The sequence below is a fragment of the Teleopsis dalmanni genome, chromosome 2, assembly GCF_002237135.1.
Source record: "Teleopsis dalmanni isolate 2A chromosome 2, ASM223713v2, whole genome shotgun sequence".
NCBI classification, from domain to species: Eukaryota; Metazoa; Arthropoda; class Insecta; order Diptera; family Diopsidae; genus Teleopsis; species Teleopsis dalmanni.
In genome coordinates, this window is record NC_051847.1 from 80184793 (window position 1) to 80202665 (window position 17873).

Consider the following 17873-nt stretch of genomic DNA (forward strand, 5'->3'; position numbering starts at 1 on the left):
ACTTTTGTCAATGATTTTTTTAGGTTTTTTTCGAATAACTTTGTTAATTTATATTGATGAATGGATTTTCTTTTGTTTATTATTATTAAAAAACAGTTCTAAACAAAACTGTATCATTACTTTTTTCTATTATGTCCTTGGACTTACGAGCTAGCAAAAATGGGGGGTGTATGTAGAGTTTTGTCGCTGACTGTATGTCACTAGAACAGTAATTTCACAGAACTGCAAAATATATAAGTCTTAATGAAATAAATTGAGTTTTTCAATGTCATCCAAAAATACCGCTTATGCATAATACTAGTGTTCCAAGATACTCAAGTACAGCTTCTATTATTCCTTATTATTTTTGTATCATCTCACAATCACAACTGCTGATTTAAAAAGGTAGCTCATTGCAAATTTAAAAAATGATTGCACTAATAAACTACACACATTTCATACCACATTTGTGTGTTGTCTAACGTCATCACCATTACTGACGCTGTGATCCAAAACCCCATTCTCACAAATTATGCCGTTAGTATAGTGTTGTATTGGTCCTTCATCACTCATGGTGGGTGCTCAACCATTCCTCAGTGTATAATGTGTACATTTTCTTTTCCATCATCTTCGTTCTGTGTTTACAATGCATTGCTTGACAAGGTCATTTCAGACAACCCATTTTGCAACACATTTCCTTCGTCCTGTTGTTTACATTTCTATTCTCCTCCATTTTCTCGTCGTCTTCTGTTTTGTTTACAAAGTGGAGAGCTTGTTTCCTTCGGAAAAAAGAAGAAATGCACAATCCTTGTATTTATATGCAGCTTATAAGACAGGACACGTGCTGTTGCATATCTTCACATCAAAGTGAGTATAACGTGTGCAAAGGCAGCTGAAATCTGTTTTTTATGATAATTTATTATGACGCCTTGGATACTTGCACTTTTCTGTATATATTTATTTATTCTTCATTTTCTTTATTGTGTGCAGTTGTCTTTCAAGTTCCGTTCCTACTTCTCCTTCCTAGAGGAATTCCTAGAGAAAAGCATACTTTTGTTATCCTATAAACAAGTTTTGAAGTCTTTTTAATTCAATTTTGTTTCACATAAAAATTTCAAACAAAAACTTTCACTTCGTTATTTAAAATTTAAATTTTCAGAATTGATTTAAAGATTTAAGAGAACTAATATTCTTGTCTCTTATTCCATTATTTAAAAATTTTACATTTTTATTTTATATATATTTGATTACTTCGTACGCAAGTAAACTAGTCTCTATCATTATATTTTAGTATTAATATAATTTAATATATCGGAATTCTGAGATGCAGCGAATATATTTGAATCATAAGATTCTCAATAGTATCTACAGAAGCAGTAACTGAATTTCGTACCTATGGTTGGTATTTTATTAACCAATAATTAGTTTTTAACAAGAGAATCCCACTTGAATCACATGTACCTTATGATCAAAAAAGAAAGAGAATTAAAAAAAAAAAGGCAAAATTTTATTTTTTCATAATTTTCTTTATTATCGCCTTCAAAGTACTCTCCTCCTGCGGTAATACATGTGTGCCAACGCTTGATCCAATTTTCCATACAATGTTTATAGATCGCCGAAGGTGTGGCCTTTAGTTCACACAGCGAATTCTCTTTTATGGTCTCAAAATGCGTTCCTCACAATGGCAGTTTGAGTCGGGGGAAGAGGAAAAAGTCACACGGCGCCATATCTGGAGAGTATAGTGCTTGGTTGATGATATTGGTGAAGTTTTTGGCCAAACACTGCGACACAACCAATGCTGTGTGAGCCGGTGCGTTATCTTGGTGTAAAATCCATGAGTTTTCCTTCCATTAATCTGGCCTTTTATTGTGAATGACCTCATGCAAACGATGTATAACGGCCAAATAATACTCATGACCGTTTGACCGTCCGGAAGGAATTCATAGTGCACCACACAACGCATATTAAAGAAAACAGTCACAAAACAGCATAACCTTGATTTTGGACCGACTTTGGCGTTCTCTTTTCGGTTTCGCCTCACCTTCGAAGCATCATTCGGTCGCTTGTTGTTTGATGGGCATGTCAAATGCATACATAGATAGACCCATGTCTCTTCTTTGTATAGACGCCAAACAAAAACTAATCGTACGATATTTGACAGAATGTATATAAAAGTGTTGCCAGCGTGAAAATAAAAAAAATTTACCAATTGGATAAGCGCCGGAATTCAAAAATTAAAACTGTCGTTCTTTTTTGATCACAAGGTATATGTACCCATATACATATATATATCCCAAGGACATATCATATAAAATATATATATGACATCATCGCCTCCCTAAATAGTGGAGCATAATTAATTCAATATTCAGTTGTTACTATATATCCAAAATCCAAAGTTCCCAAAATTTTATGTATGAAAGATACACCTAAAGTAGCTAGTTTGAAAAATAGCGCATTTCTAGGTATACAGGGTTAAGCGATTGAAGTGTTACCTATTTAAGTGACTATATCTTTTTTGTGTGAAATGAATTTTTTATTAATTCAATCACAAAATGTTGGAGAAATAATCAATATTTCAAAATCTATTCATTTTAGCTCGATGTTGATACCTTTTGCCTTGACTATGACCTTCAAATGGTTAAATAATGAGTTGTATGCTTCACAAATGTGATCTTCGGGTATTTAAGCCCACTCCTGAAGAATTGAACAATGGCTTTATTCAGCGCATCCATACTAAAACATGTTTTAGTCCTAGTCCGCACCTTGCTCTCCAAAATGGCCCAGATGGAATAATTCATTGGATAAATTATTCATTTTTATTGGATTCGATTCTGGCATCTGAGGAATTCAAAACTTATTAGATGAACGAATTAAATTGGGGAACATAATTTTTAACCATTCTTAGTTCACATGAGCTTTGTGAAACCGAGAACGGTGCCAAGTCTTATTGGAACATCTACGGATTATGACCGAAATGTTTGCGTGCCCACAGCTCTAAAACAACTTCCAAAACATTTTTCCGATAATAAGTCGTATTGAATTTAACAGCAGATTCTATGGAAATGATATGAAAGCGTCCATCGGCGGTCACAGCTGTTCATACCATTACTTGAAATAGAAAAGGAAAATTACTTTGGGTGGCCAATCATAGTCTCATTTGTAGTGTTTTTGGCAGTGCGTTCATTTAAGTAAACACGATTATTTTGGAAGATTTTGAACTGCTCTATGGGAAAATTTTTGTCAACAGAGAATACAATGTTTGGAAATTCGTTGCATTCATGCTAGTGCAAGCGTAACAATTCCTTTGCTCTTTTGAGTCCAACATTTTGTTGCTTTAGTATAAGATCTTATGCACTTTGGAATTTGTAAAGTTTTCTCTTGAGCATATTTTGAAATATGGGTCGAATGATTCGCTGGGATATTAGCAGTTCTGTGGTTACCACTTCGATGTGGATTTCGTTCAAGTTGAGCCTTAACTTTCCGAACCATATCAAGTAATGTTGTTGTGTTTTTCGTTCACCAACATATGATTTGGCAACGCTGTCTATACTATTATAATGATTTATGGTACGATATAGAAATAATATAGGTATTGATTTTGAGTTGTTTAGGTGTTTCAGCTCATGAACAATTGCTGGTTGTGATTTTCCAGCCAAATATAATGTAATCACACTATTAGATAGATAGATAGTTAGATATTTATGACTACAAAAGAAACATCATCTCGAAATGTGACCATAAAACTGTAATTGTGTGCCATACTCCGATCAGCCTGTGAATAATTTTCGTAGGATTGGGTTAAGTAGTAACCCACTTGTAGTAACATAATTGCACTGCATATCCTGAGATTTGGTTTGAAGGTGACAAAATAAATTTTAATTTGATTGTTAATTTTTTCTATTTTATTTAATTTTTTGTTTACTTTTCACCCAAACTGTATTTATTGTGTCTTTATCTAAATTTTCCTTCACATTAACCTGTGTTAATATAGAAGTAACCAGTATGTAATCTTCATTATTATATATGTTTTCATTACCACAAGCATTTGTTTATAGATTGACACTGTCAATATGTATTTCGCAAAATTTACTATAAATGCGCCTCTTATTATGACTTCTGAAGCGTAAAATTGGTTTAAATCTATTCCGCATAAAACCTAAATCCTTTCCAATTTTAAATGCAGGTGACCATAGCTACTGATCTGGGCAAAGTTGTGACGCGTCTGCAATTGGAACGGACCGAGGTGGCCTTTTACATATTCACAAACGGAAGCAAACTGCGGTGAGTAACGTTTCAATAAATTCAATGATTTGTCAATATGATGAAAATTTCACATTGCTTCCTCATATGTATATATGTATGTATATATTTATATTAGAATTATATCATAAAAGATATATGTATATATTTTTTTTGTGTAAATATGAATTTATGAGTTTTATTTTGATGTAAATTTTTCAAATGATGGTATTTTATGCAATTTGGGTTATGATTGTTGATATTTCCATTTCAATACGAATTTAAAGCTTTTATGGTAGGATTTTGTGGAAAATAAATGTGAATTTTATTACTCAATTAGCATCGTTTGAATACTGAAGCTTTAAATAAATTTTTAAAATTTATTAAAATATGGAATATATGTTAAACTAAGTTCGGAATATGTAAGATACTTATAACTTATCAAAAAGTGTTTCTCCTCATTTTATATTGAGATGTGTTTATCTCTTGAAAAATATGAAATATTTTTTCGAAGCTATCAGACCTCGTGAGATATATATTATTTTTTTTTTGTTTTTTGTTTTTATTTAAAAGATACCTTCTGCTCAAAAAGTATCCGGATTTTGTTGTTTGTTAACTATTCCTTAAGTAATAGACCTTTTCAAAAATTTGTTATGTTGGTGCACCCTTTCTCGACATATGCTACAAATTTGAGCGCCATCTGTCAATTAGTTTGTTTACAGCAGCTGTTAATGTGAGACTACCTCAAGTACATTTAGCGATTTTTGCTATGGAAAATTCTTGTTATACGCGATTTTTTGACCAAACACGGTACCACTGTCATCGCTCAGGCACCATATTCACCAGATCTGGCGCCGTGCGACTTTTTCCTGTTCCCGAAACTCAAATTGCCCCTTCGTAGTAAGCGTAAAAGCCATACCTTCACGGGCCTACGAAAAGTGTGTGGGTTAAGCGTTGGCATATGTGTATCGCTTTAGAAGGACCATATTTTGTAGGAGATAAAATAAATTTGGAATAAAATTTAAATTTGTGTGTTTTATTTACAAAATCCGAGTACTTTTTGAGCAGAAGCTATTATTTATAATAATATAAGTACATGCTTTATTTGACTACGACTAGTTCAAGTGCAGAGATTTATCAAGCAATTTTGTTATATATTATAAAACATTATGCAAATGTCCAGTTGCCAAAGGCGTAGTGCTAATTTAGTAGTAATCTAAAAGAAAGTCATTATTAAACTACTAATTCCGGAGTAGATCTGAAGTCACAATTCGTTTAAGCCTCCTTAGCAGCACAGATGTGATGAAGAGATGGTGGGCAGTCTCGTTGTAACTGTAATAACTCCATCTACATTTTCGGTTTTCAAGTCCCGATAGAGGTCAGTATTCCAAACGAACCACGGACATCGATTAGATTTCTTAGGACTTTGTTTTGGAAGTTTTAGATGATATGAATTGTCGATTTTGATGCACATCCCAATAACTGGACCTCATTTCTTAGGGCTTTGTTTTGGAAATTTTGGATGATTTGAATGGATGATATTGGCGCACATCCCAATTACTAAATTCTGCTTCGTCAACACTGGAGCGATGACTTCCTCGTATATCAATAATTTGTTGATTTCTTTATTAGCTAATATAAGTTTTTGGATTTAAATTCTAGCTCAACTCTTTCTTTTCCATATACAGTGCTCTTTCCATTTCAACTTTACATCTAAGTTCATGTTGAGGTACTTAGCTGTGTTTGAGCATGATTTTCGAACAGTGGATATATTTATATTTATCGGCAAATAATAGACTTTTAATTTAGTGAATATTACACAAAGGGATTTCGTTTTATTCAGCTCAATTTACCATTTAATACTCCAACTCATAATTTGATTAACAGTATGTGTTTCCAGTAGTAAGAATTGCGAAGTTCTCTTCAAAAGTTAATATGACTGTTGACGCTTTCTGGTAGGGCTTATAAATCAGTTGTTTAAATTAGGTAGAGAAATGGGCCAAGTATGCTTCCCTGCGGTATTCTGGCTTCAATTGTGTTAAGTGTTGAGTACGCACCACTAAATTTCATAATAAAATATCAGGAAGATAAGTACGATGAGATAATTTTGGATATCTGTCTCATAAACCACTCTTTTATCTTAGGCACGAATCCTTTGTGGCAGACTTTATCAAAGACTTTCGATACGTGAAGGAATACTGTAGTGCAAATTTTTTCCACTTCAAGCGCTATCTCGATTTTGTCGCACATTCTGCATAGTTGTTCTATAGCAGTATTTTTTTTTTTGAAACACTAACTGATGGCTTGTAACTAATTCTTTTTCTGTTCGAACAGGTTTAAATTATGATATCCCGCAATTAGTTGAAAGTAACAATGATTTTTGTAAAACAGTTTTTGATATAATGATAAGTAATAATTATGGTTTTGCTGGAATAAATATGGGTTTCAGTGAAGCAAAAAAAAAATAACTTGATTTCAATTACAGAGAACATAATGCAAGAATATCGGTAATTATCTATAAGTAACCATGACATCGATTGCTCGGTCGTTTATATATACTATGTGGAATATATAATTTTGTAATTTTTTTTTAATTGTAGTTGAAGAAAATTTTTAATTTTTATTAATTACTAATAAAAATAGCACTGAAAGTTATATATAATTTGAGCAATTAATTATATTTTTAAATATATAAAATATATTATTATTTGCTTTATAAGTAATTTGTCACTTTAGTAAAATAATAAATTTAATTAAAAAACCCATTTCAGTTCCAATTTGACACAACGTTTTGCTGTAACAGATCAGGCATTGAATAACATGACCACATGGAGTGAAATTAGTGTGCCTACATCACCAGAGGATGATGAGGATGAAGTTATGCTGAATCGTACCGAATTTCAAAATCGATTGAATGAATTCAGGTAAAATTGAAATGCTGTGTGAGTCTTTTTGATAAATGAACTTCACCAACTAATGTGATTTTTACACTCCCATAAATTGAGGCTGTTAAATTGTATATCTAATATTTAAATAGTATTTTAAATTTACTTATGTCACGAATTGATATTAAAATAATAATACTAGGGAAGAATATTTTATAATTTCCATTTGTGGATGTTTGTGTGCAGAATAATTAATTTGAATAGTTATGATATTGTGACAGTAAATTCGAATAAAACATAATTTTTAACCAACATTATGTGAAGTACACCACTAATTATGATATACTTAATAGGAATAAATATGATATTAAACCAGTTAATATAATTAAAATTCTCAAAAATATTGTTTAAAGCATATAATGAATTTGAGTTCCTTTAATATAAAAGGGATAGTGTGCGTTCCGAGCCTGAAGATAACTCAATGTCGGATGTAATGCAATGGTATACGTCAATTAATCGTGGTCTACTATATCATTTAACACAACAAATAAAGGAAACGGATAACAGCGCAGTTTGGCGGTATGTTTTGTATATAATTTTTCTTTAATTTATAGAATATTTTATAAAATGAAATATTTTATTTTATAGAATGAAAAACATAAAAAAAGATTTTTTGGTTCAGGAGACACAATGTTATTGAAAAAAGTTTTAGTAAAAAAATGGGTGAGCCTTACCATTTAAAAAATAACATTTTCCAATAGTTCTTAGTTCACTATGTTGTCCAAAACTTTCGTAGATTGATATCAGGAATAAATAGATTTTAGTTCAATTAAAAAATAAATCTGATGTCATGACCACGTTGATTTGATAACAGAATATAGTAGAGTCAACTATTTTGAGCTAACTTCTGTATTACGCTTTATGACGATATAGCTTATTTTTCGATAAATCGAGATTTATTTTTCTAAACTTTTTACATTGATGAGTTGATTAAGTTGAGTCATTACACACGCTATCTTTTCCTAAGTATATTCAATTTATCATTTGAGTTGGTGCACAATAGATCAAGCTGGTCACAGTGCATAAAGGCCTTTCCCTAACCCATAAACCATTACCATTCATTGAGTTCACAAAAGAAGTGTTACATAAAGGATATGCTCCATTTGTTTGTAGTACAATGAGAGTCTCCTGGAAATTAGAATGATGATCAAAATTTATATCGATATATGACAAATCATATCATATCATATTTGTCAATTCAGTCTCTTTTTAGAAATCATCAAAAATTTATATCGCAGTATATTTTGTAACTAGTAAGTAAAATAGTAAACTTAATTAATATAGTAACCATCTTAATTAATAGAGTAACCATGTAGACTAATTGAATGCAAAATTTTATGAAAAAAATGCAACATACAGAAGAAAAATATTAACATTTGTCACAGCAATAATATTAGTCTTCGAACTAAAGTAAGGTTTACAAGCACCAGTCTGCTCACTAGATTTAGATTTCTCTGAATTAAGAATGCTCTTTGACTCAAAAAGCTTTTTGATGGAAAACATTTTCATCAGATAAGGTGTTAGTGATTTCCATAGAGAGGAATTTTGTAGAATTTTTTCATAACTACCAAAGAGCTTGGATCTATGTTATATGTCAAGGGATTGTTGGAAACAGTGTTTGGACAATAGAAGCTAGAGCAAGAGCCGTAGCAAAGACACAAAAATAATATTAAATTTCATATTTGTTTACTTCAAATTCTGCCCAGACCTTGATTGCTTGATTAGAAGCAGGGTTCCGAAGCTCCTAAACTTCGTTTTGTCGTTCCTATTTCGTAAATTTAATGCACAACTTGTTATAGCAAGACTCATCACATCAGGACTATGGTGTAGCTTCAAACGATCTCTTCTTGAACCAAGGAATCATTTATTTTTTTTTTTTTGATCCATAAATAATATATATTGCTACCGTAATAATTTGATAATTTTCTGGTTTAGAGTTCACAATTTTATTTTTAATATTGATATTATAAATACTTAATAAATTATTTTTTTTCCCGATATATCTGTTTCACAGTTATTTAGTTGGTTTTAAAAATCTCTTGAAGAGTATTGAGTGCCAAAATATAGCTGCTTCATATGGTATTAAGTACTATGGTCGTGGGTATTTAGGTTTGGATGCGTTTGTCTCGTACGTACGTTATGAATTTCTGGCACGTGAACTGATTAATTCGACGCTCAACTATGTACCATCCTTAAAATGGATGTATACTGATATTACTGCCTCAGAAAATTATAAAAAAATGAAGTCTATGTAAGTGTATCGTAAATATTAAGTTCTACTTTAAATTTTATTAAACATTCTCGACGTTAGGAACTCCAAAATTTTAAAAAACGTTAGCGGTAAATCAGATGAACAAGATGCTATTGTTTATTACGATACTATGCACAACTTCACAGATGATCTACGGATTATACAAAAGGCTTTACGTTATAAAATTAAGTAAGTTGAATTGTCATATTTAACTGAGTTTAAATTATGTATAATCATTGCATTTATTTACAAAATATATAACAATTTATATATAAAAAGGGAATATGTAGATAAAACACTACATGAAGCTGCCAATAATGAAGCTGTGGGCATTGTCATCCTTGTCGTGGTACTATGTGTTTCGCCTGTCATAATTATATTGGTCAAAAATGCAGCTGCAACTATTCAGGTAAAATTCAATAATAAAATAATATAAAATAATAAATAATAAAGTCTTATAAATATCTCTCACAAATATAATTAACTATTACTAGATGTACGCCTTGAACTTAGCACAAAAAGCCAAGGAATTAAAAATTGAGAAATGTAAAAGTGACTCGCTACTCTATCAGATGCTTCCACCGAGTGTTGCTATGCAATTAAAATATACACAGGAGGTGGGTCATCTACCACTTTTTCCAGTGGCATTCGTCTAGGAATACTAAGGAATTTTTTTCATTTTTATTGCAGGTACGTGCTGAGCTTTACGAAGCGGTGACAGTCTATTTCAGTGACATTGTTGGATTCACAGTAATTGCTGCTAATTGCACGCCGCTGGAGGTATGAATCCCAAATATAAAAAAATTTCCTTTTATATACAATATTTTAAATATAGTTTTTTTTTATTAAATTTATTTTTTTGAAAATAATTTTAATCCCAAAGGTGGTGACTTTTTTGAATTCAATTTATCGTGTCTTTGATGAGCGTATTGAGTGTTATGATGTCTATAAAGTGGAAACTATTGGTGACTCATATATGGTTGCCTCAGGATTACCAGTCAAAAATGGTAAGTGAATTTTGTACTGAAGAATCTATTACATGAGAGGGTTGCGATGAGAATTATGCACCAAAATTTTAATTTTCAATAAAAAAGTTTTTAGATTATTTTTATTTTTAGGGTTATTGGCAAAAAATAATTAGAAATACTTTTTGAAAAATTGTATTACTTATTACATCGAATCTGCAATTAATAATATTGAATTTAAAGTTAGTAGAAGTACTTGATAGATGATAGATACGAACGCTAGTTCTTGAGATGTTACATTTGAGATGTTGAAAGTAGGCTTATTGTGTTACCGCAGTTTTACAGAACGTTTGAAATACGAAACTATCCTTATTCTAGACTGGGAATTAAATTATTTTGATGTTTTAATAACACATGCAATGTCTTTAATATGAAACAGAGACTGGGAATTCAATGACTATGCCATTTTAATAACACAGACAATGTCATTAATACGTAAACTTACATCATAAGTCATAGCATATCAATGAAAATATAATCCGGTTCCAATCAGTTTTTATAAATTACGTGGCTAGTTGGTTTAAAAATATCTCTCGTTTTTATATTTCTGATATATTGTTATACATTTCACAAATCCATTGTTATCCATTGCAGAACAGTTAGTCAGAGTTCAATTTCAATATTTCTTTAGTTTTTAAAACTGATAAACCGCAATAGTCAAATTCCGGTACTCTAATAATCGGAAGAAATAGTCTCAAACACAACTTTCATTAAAAAAAGTGTGTGTGAAGGACAGTTCTCTTCATTTCAACCTCGAACGTAAATATCAAAACTATAGCATATTTAATGTAACTCATAGTTAGGAAGTAAAAAGTCACACACTTTTATTAGGTGGCATTAAGTCTGGTAATGGAGTATCTTGAAAAGCTAAATATCTATGAAAATAATTATAGATATATCCTATGGGTTCTGGAAAACGTTAAAATTTCTGACAACGAGATTGCTGAAAAGGAGTGAACCATTTTGTGTTATAAGAAACTTCAGTGAGTACATTCTTCCCAATTACTCAGAAAGCTAGAAAAAACAGAGAAGACTTTATTAGGGTAAATTATCATATCATTGTAGAGGCTTTTACTTTTTAACGATTTAAGGATTGTGTGTAACTGAATAAAAAACATCAAAATTAATACAGGAATTTTGAGGGGATACTGTTTTTTTAACAAAAACGACAAAAAAAGATGATTTGAATAAAATTCTATATACAGTAATAAAATTCAATAATAATCTAGTGAGTAACATAGTTTATGAATTTTAGTGACCCCGACGACAGAGACTGTTGATAAACTTAATAATGTCTTTTATTTTTAAATACCAACGAAAGCCGACTGGAAGTACTGGACTAGTTTTCAGGCAATCGTTGGGCATAACCAGATATGATGAAACTGTTAAGTACCATCTTTGACTGGCGTTAGTTAACAGGAGCATGCCTAGTTAGGAAACAGGTGATTAATCTGATGTCGGATCTCATTTAGGCTAAGAATTCTGTCCTTCTTGTTATTGGCACAAATATTGTTATAGACTTAAATGAGGTGTTTAGATGCTTTTAGGTCTTAGAGTCGGCCTAGGTCTCAGTACTAAGCTTGTCAGGTATTTTATTGAATAAGTCGAATAAGTCTCAACCAGGTCCCCAGACGAACGTTGCTATTCGTAGTAGTCTATATGGGCTATATGGATTCTTGTTTGACATATCTCTTTTAATACACGATTTTGATAAAGTATTAATGGCAAGTTGCATCTGTTAAGTTTACACCACAAAGTAAAAAATCCAACATATTTCACTTAAATTTTATTCTTTATTACAATTGAGTTAACTATGTGATTTATTATATTATGAATTTTATGAAACTGTCATAAAAATAATTTTCTGTTATATTAAAAGTTTGAAATAAATTTCTGTTCATAGACATCCTCTATTTTTACTGTTAATTGAACATATTGTTTAAATCACACAAAAGCTTTTGCAGAAATTTATTTTTGAATCATTTAATTAAATTTTACATACATTATAAAGTGAAAAGTGTGAAAAATTTTCGTTCGAAACGCAATGGAATATAAATACCCGTCACCCACAAATCAGATGAACTTTGATAATATCGACGCAAGTGCTGCGGATATAAAAAGAAGGTTGGGGAATGATGAACTGTTAGCGAAGCGATATGAGTCTGCATTAAGATGTTTCGATGAAGCTATACTCATTTGTCCTACTGATCCTACATTATATTTGAGCCGCTCCGGTGCGTTTATGATGCTCTCCAATTATAAAGCTGCACTAAGTGATGCACTTACTGCAGTATATTTTAATTCCAAACTAAAATCAGCCTATGTCAGAGTAATAAATATAAGCATCGCTCTTGGCAACATCGGTACAGCTACTGCAGCAATAGAAAAATTAGCGGCACTTGATCCATATTCAGAAGCGCTCAATGTTGGAAGAATATTGATAGCAAACTTAAATAAATTGGAGCGGGAGATGGTAAAACACTACTACCTCCAATCGTTCGAGGATATCGTATATCTATGCAATCAAGTACTTTCAATTGCACCTGCTAACCTAAAATATAAGTTAAGAAAATGTGAAGCTCTCTTGCACTTAACTAAAATTAATGAAGCTGTTGATATCCTCGACAAACTAATTTTAAGTGAAGATGAAGCGCAACATCCATACCTTATTTATGTACTAGGGTTAAGATATTTCTACGAAGACAAAATAGATAGAGCAAAACAGTACTTCAGCGAAGCGATTGACTTAAATCTAGAAAGTAATAATATTTTGGAAATACATCGGGATTGCTGTAGAATAATATCGGCCGTGCAAGAAGGCTATAAACTAATAGAGGAGAGGCAGTATAATGAAGCATACGATATATACAGCCAAATAATTGATGAATTGCGACTCGGTCCTATAACAAAATGTAGGTTTCTTTGTCTACGTGCATATCTCGCTTGGACAACTAAAAAAATTGAACGTGCTATCGACGACTGCAGTTTAGTCTTGAATATAGACAAAACACATTTGGATGCACTACTGTTGCGTGCTGAATGCTTCGACACACTTGAAAAATATAAAGAATCTATTGATGATTACGAAGCAGCTTACCAATTAGATGGATCATGGCAAAATTGGAAAAAATTGTGTACAGCCAAAGGATTTCTAGCACAATCTAAGATCCCAACATTTTACGATATACTAAACGTTCACCAGTCTGCAACATATTCGGAAATTAAATCTGCTTACAAAAGGCATGCTATGGATCATCATCCTGATCGTCATCCACACGCGAGCTCTAAACAACTAAAGAGAGAAGAGGACAAGTTTAAGAAAATTCAGAAAGCTTACGAAACTCTGTCGGATGAAGTGGATAGAATGGAGTACGATGAGTATATTAAGCGTAGAAAAATTAATGAATCTCACAGTAGTTAAAATGGTTAAAACTGCACGCTATATTTAAATAAATCTAAAATCTTCTTTTTAATAATGTATATTATGTTGCGTGATCTATTAAGAAAAAATTATAAATAAAAAATTTTATTTTGATGAATAAGTTTCATTATTTTAATCGATTATCAGAGAAGACTTGAAACGATTTCTTATTGAACTTAAAGAAGTGTATCAATTCACATCACGTCCAGGAAAGTCAAAACATCATCCTATTAAGACCACATGATATTCTACATGTTTATCTTTAATTTCATTACAAATTGAAATTTGTCGTTTTTAAAATAAAGTAATATAGTCTCTATACTCTACCATCTAGATCAAATACCACACCAGAAAACAATTATTTTTCAACAGTTATTTGTACATTTGTACTGTCCTAGATAAATCAACTTCTTTACTGACATATCGCCCAACCAAAAAATACGCCAAATCTAGCGGATGGTCTGCAGATGTTCATCCATTATCACTGTTCTTGTATTATATTTTTTTTATTTTAAAATAACGGCTTCTAAGTATGTATATTATGAAATGGCAAATATTAGAATTATATACGTAATGCCTTTTATAATATTATTCAATATAAATAATTCCAATAATGCCGTTAAATCATAACGATGAACAAATTTATACAAAACACTATTCTTGTTTAGGTAGCAAATTTCATAGATGGATTACTAACTGGTTGTAGAATTAAAATACAACTCTCCGTTGTCCTGAGTCATGTCACTATTCGTGTACGTACCATATTCTTCTGTTTAAAAGATTACAAACTCAATTTCTATTTAACGCTATTTTAAAGCACTTTTCATCTAAAATAAAAGAAAATATATACCCACTTTCAATATGTGAATATGTATGTTATGGAGCTCTGTGGATATGAGCCGACTACATTAGTTAAGAACAGGTTGAAAATTAATTAACGAGTTAAGAACATGTTAATATGAGTTAAGAACGAATTAAAAATAGCTTGAAAATATGCTAAGAATGTGTTAAGAACGGTTTGAAAATGAGTTTAGAACGAGTCAGAATTATTTACTCATCAAGTTGAAGTTGAATGAGTTATCAACCAATGTTAGTTGCGAATAGATGCTTTCTTTAAGAAATGGGTAGACTTGAAAACTAATATAGAAAGTAATGCTCTACTAACATTTTAAATAGAAACTATTTCTCCGCTAATATTATGTTTATAAATAACATTGGTTGGCAATTCGTTTTAAGTCAGTTAATAACAATTTCACATCATTAAAATAATGATATTTCAACTCCTTATTTAATTAGAATATTTTAGTTTAATTAAAGAAACTCTTTTAAATTAATTTCAATATATATATGATACCATAACATCATTTGAATAACTTACTCTCAGAATTCAACAGAGCTCTTATTAGAAATTATCCAAGTGGTTACAGACAGTATTGAGTAAAAGTGCTTTAGACACTAACAAGCGTTTCACAAACCAAAGATAGAATATAGAATTAAGGGCAGATCTAATGTGTAGATAATAGTATTTATGTCTCTCAATAGATTTATTTATTTACATCAAATAATATCTTAAAATAATTTCAAACTAAGCTAAACTCTAAAACCTTATGTATATGTATATATTGAAGGCAGTAGAGATAATATTTTATAAACTATAATAAGATAATTATCAATACACATCGAGTGTTTTTATAGCTGCATGAGAACTTAAAATGATAATACAAGACAAAAATATTGTTGGAATAAAATTTTTCTTATTTCAATCTGGCAGATGACTTTACACAACCCCATTAAACGTAATCTAATAATCTGGCGTTAAATATCACGAACGAGGAAGCTAGTTAACAGGACCACTTCTGGAAATAAAATTGTTATCAAATTGATCTCGCAATAAATCGATTGTTAAGCGAGCTGTATGACAAGTTGCACCGTCTTGTTAAAACTAAATGCTAAATGTAGTCGATATTTAACTGATTTAATTTTTGGAAAACAATCATCAAAATTTAGTCAGCATGGCTCGATAGCGCTTTCATTTTTCGATATGCCATATGGTGGCATATCGACACTTCGGCGTCCTCTTCAACACTTCATGCTACAGCAGTAATATTCTCTTCGATACTCACATTTTTCTGTTTTGTTGATGGTTTTAAATCAAGAAGAATGAAATTAATGCAAAAACAATCATTAACTGGACGAATTGTTTGTTCACTAGCCTGATTATGTTGACTGTATAATGTAATGCTTTACGAACTTCGCGAACAGATTTATTTTTTTCAAAGTAAATTTCTACAATTTGGAAGCGTCGTTCTAGCGTTAAATGATTAATGATGAATTGCTTAACCTTATTGAACGAAAAAGTCAATACAGTTTGACATTCTCAGTTGTCAAAGCAGAGTTATGCGCGATGCAGACTATCATTTTTGAGTATCATTCAAGAGAGAAAATCAATCAATGGTAGTAAAAAATGATAGTCTGCACTTTAAATGACACGCAACCAACATGCTGTCGTGGTCACCCAAATTTTGGTGAGCACATCATTCAGCTTGTCGCCAACATGTTGTGAATGATAGTCTGTCACCCAAAAACTTGCAAGCATATTTTGCTTGGTTGCACAAACACACTTACAGCGTATGAAACACACTTATGTTATAGCGTGCGCAAACACCCTTACTTTAAAAATTTTGTTTGAATGCCAACTCCTGAATGAAGCATGTTCAAGTTCGGTTGCTAGAATAAATTTGAGCAAAAGAGAGTGCAACTTGAATGACATTCAAAAATAGTAGTCTGCACCGCGCTTTACCGATTTTCATAGTTCTCATGCAATTAAAGAAAAACTTGATATGGTGTAAAATGGAGTGTTTAAGTAATTTTAATCTAAAAGCAAGTAAATATTTTAATAAAGTCTAACTTAATGAAATTAAGTAGGCATCTTACAAATAATAAAGTTTAACAAATTACTAAATATTCATTTTAGAGTATCAAATAATATAGGAAACTAAGAACTAGATTCGCAGTCAAGGATTCGCGATGTGTTAGTTTTCATTAGACTAATTATAAGTGCAGTAATCTCTCTCAGACTCACTCTGTATTGAAGGCAAATTGTTTAACTTAATGACAATAAGGACATATATTTTATTTAGAAAATGTTAACTAATTTAGCTAAAATAAGCAAACCATAGATTTGCATACGAAAACTTTACACTTATTTCGTTGGACAGAAGAAGGTTGAATCTGTAAATCTGTGTTGATTAGTTGGAAAATCAACAAATGATGTATTGTCGATGCTGTCTGCCGAGGTTGATACTAAGCCTCTCTAAATACTAGCATTTACATAATTGTAATGTTATTGACCCCAACAATTTGTATGCAAAGCGTTTAATTCCATGTAAAATTACAGGACTAGACCCTTTTCAAAATTAGCTAGAGAACCTTTCTGACTGTCAAGTTCGAATACACTAATTTGATGTAATTCTACGCTTCGGTACAGGGAAATGAGACCATCTCCCTGGGCGTTTGTGTCGTACTTTAATTTTAAAATTTTTGTGCTATTTTATTATTTGATTGCATGCTTGTTTAAGGATTTTTCCATATCCATTATTTACACCATTTTTTACATGAATTCCATTTTTATCCTCACACACAGGAAACAAACACATCACCGAGATTGCAACAATGGCACTTGATTTACTTGATGCTTCAACGCGTTTTAAAATACCGCGTTCCATCGAAAGTTTGCAAATTCGCATTGGCGTGCACACTGGACCCGTGGTCGCTGGCATTGTTGGCACAAAAATGCCCCGTTACTGTCTGTTTGGTGACACAGTTAACACGGCCTCGCGCATGGAATCAACTGGTGATCCACACAAAATTCACATCACAAAAGAAATGAATGATGAGTTGGAAAAAGTGGGCGGCTTCAAGACCGAACCGCGTGGCATGATTGATGTCAAGGTAATTTCGTATGAAATAATTAATTAAATGCATTTTATAATAATTCTGTATAAAATTTC

The 17873-nt window shown here is 31.4% G+C and overlaps 1 protein-coding gene across 1 annotated transcript in view; it reads left to right on the plus strand.

Moving 5' to 3' along the window:
• The first annotated feature begins 4159 nt into the window (after window positions 1–4159).
• LOC119674913 (receptor-type guanylate cyclase gcy-19-like) overlaps window positions 4160–17873 on the plus strand; it is a 14864-nt gene continuing 1150 nt past the window's right edge. Inside the window, exons 1-10 of the mRNA XM_038086069.1 lie at window positions 4160–4263; window positions 6993–7145; window positions 7554–7685; window positions 9181–9417; window positions 9478–9606; window positions 9697–9826; window positions 9912–10034; window positions 10108–10197; window positions 10301–10424; window positions 17507–17814. Of these exons, the coding sequence (XP_037941997.1) occupies window positions 4160–4263; window positions 6993–7145; window positions 7554–7685; window positions 9181–9417; window positions 9478–9606; window positions 9697–9826; window positions 9912–10034; window positions 10108–10197; window positions 10301–10424; window positions 17507–17814 (1530 nt within the window). The remainder of the gene's footprint in view (window positions 4264–6992; window positions 7146–7553; window positions 7686–9180; window positions 9418–9477; window positions 9607–9696; window positions 9827–9911; window positions 10035–10107; window positions 10198–10300; window positions 10425–17506; window positions 17815–17873) is intronic.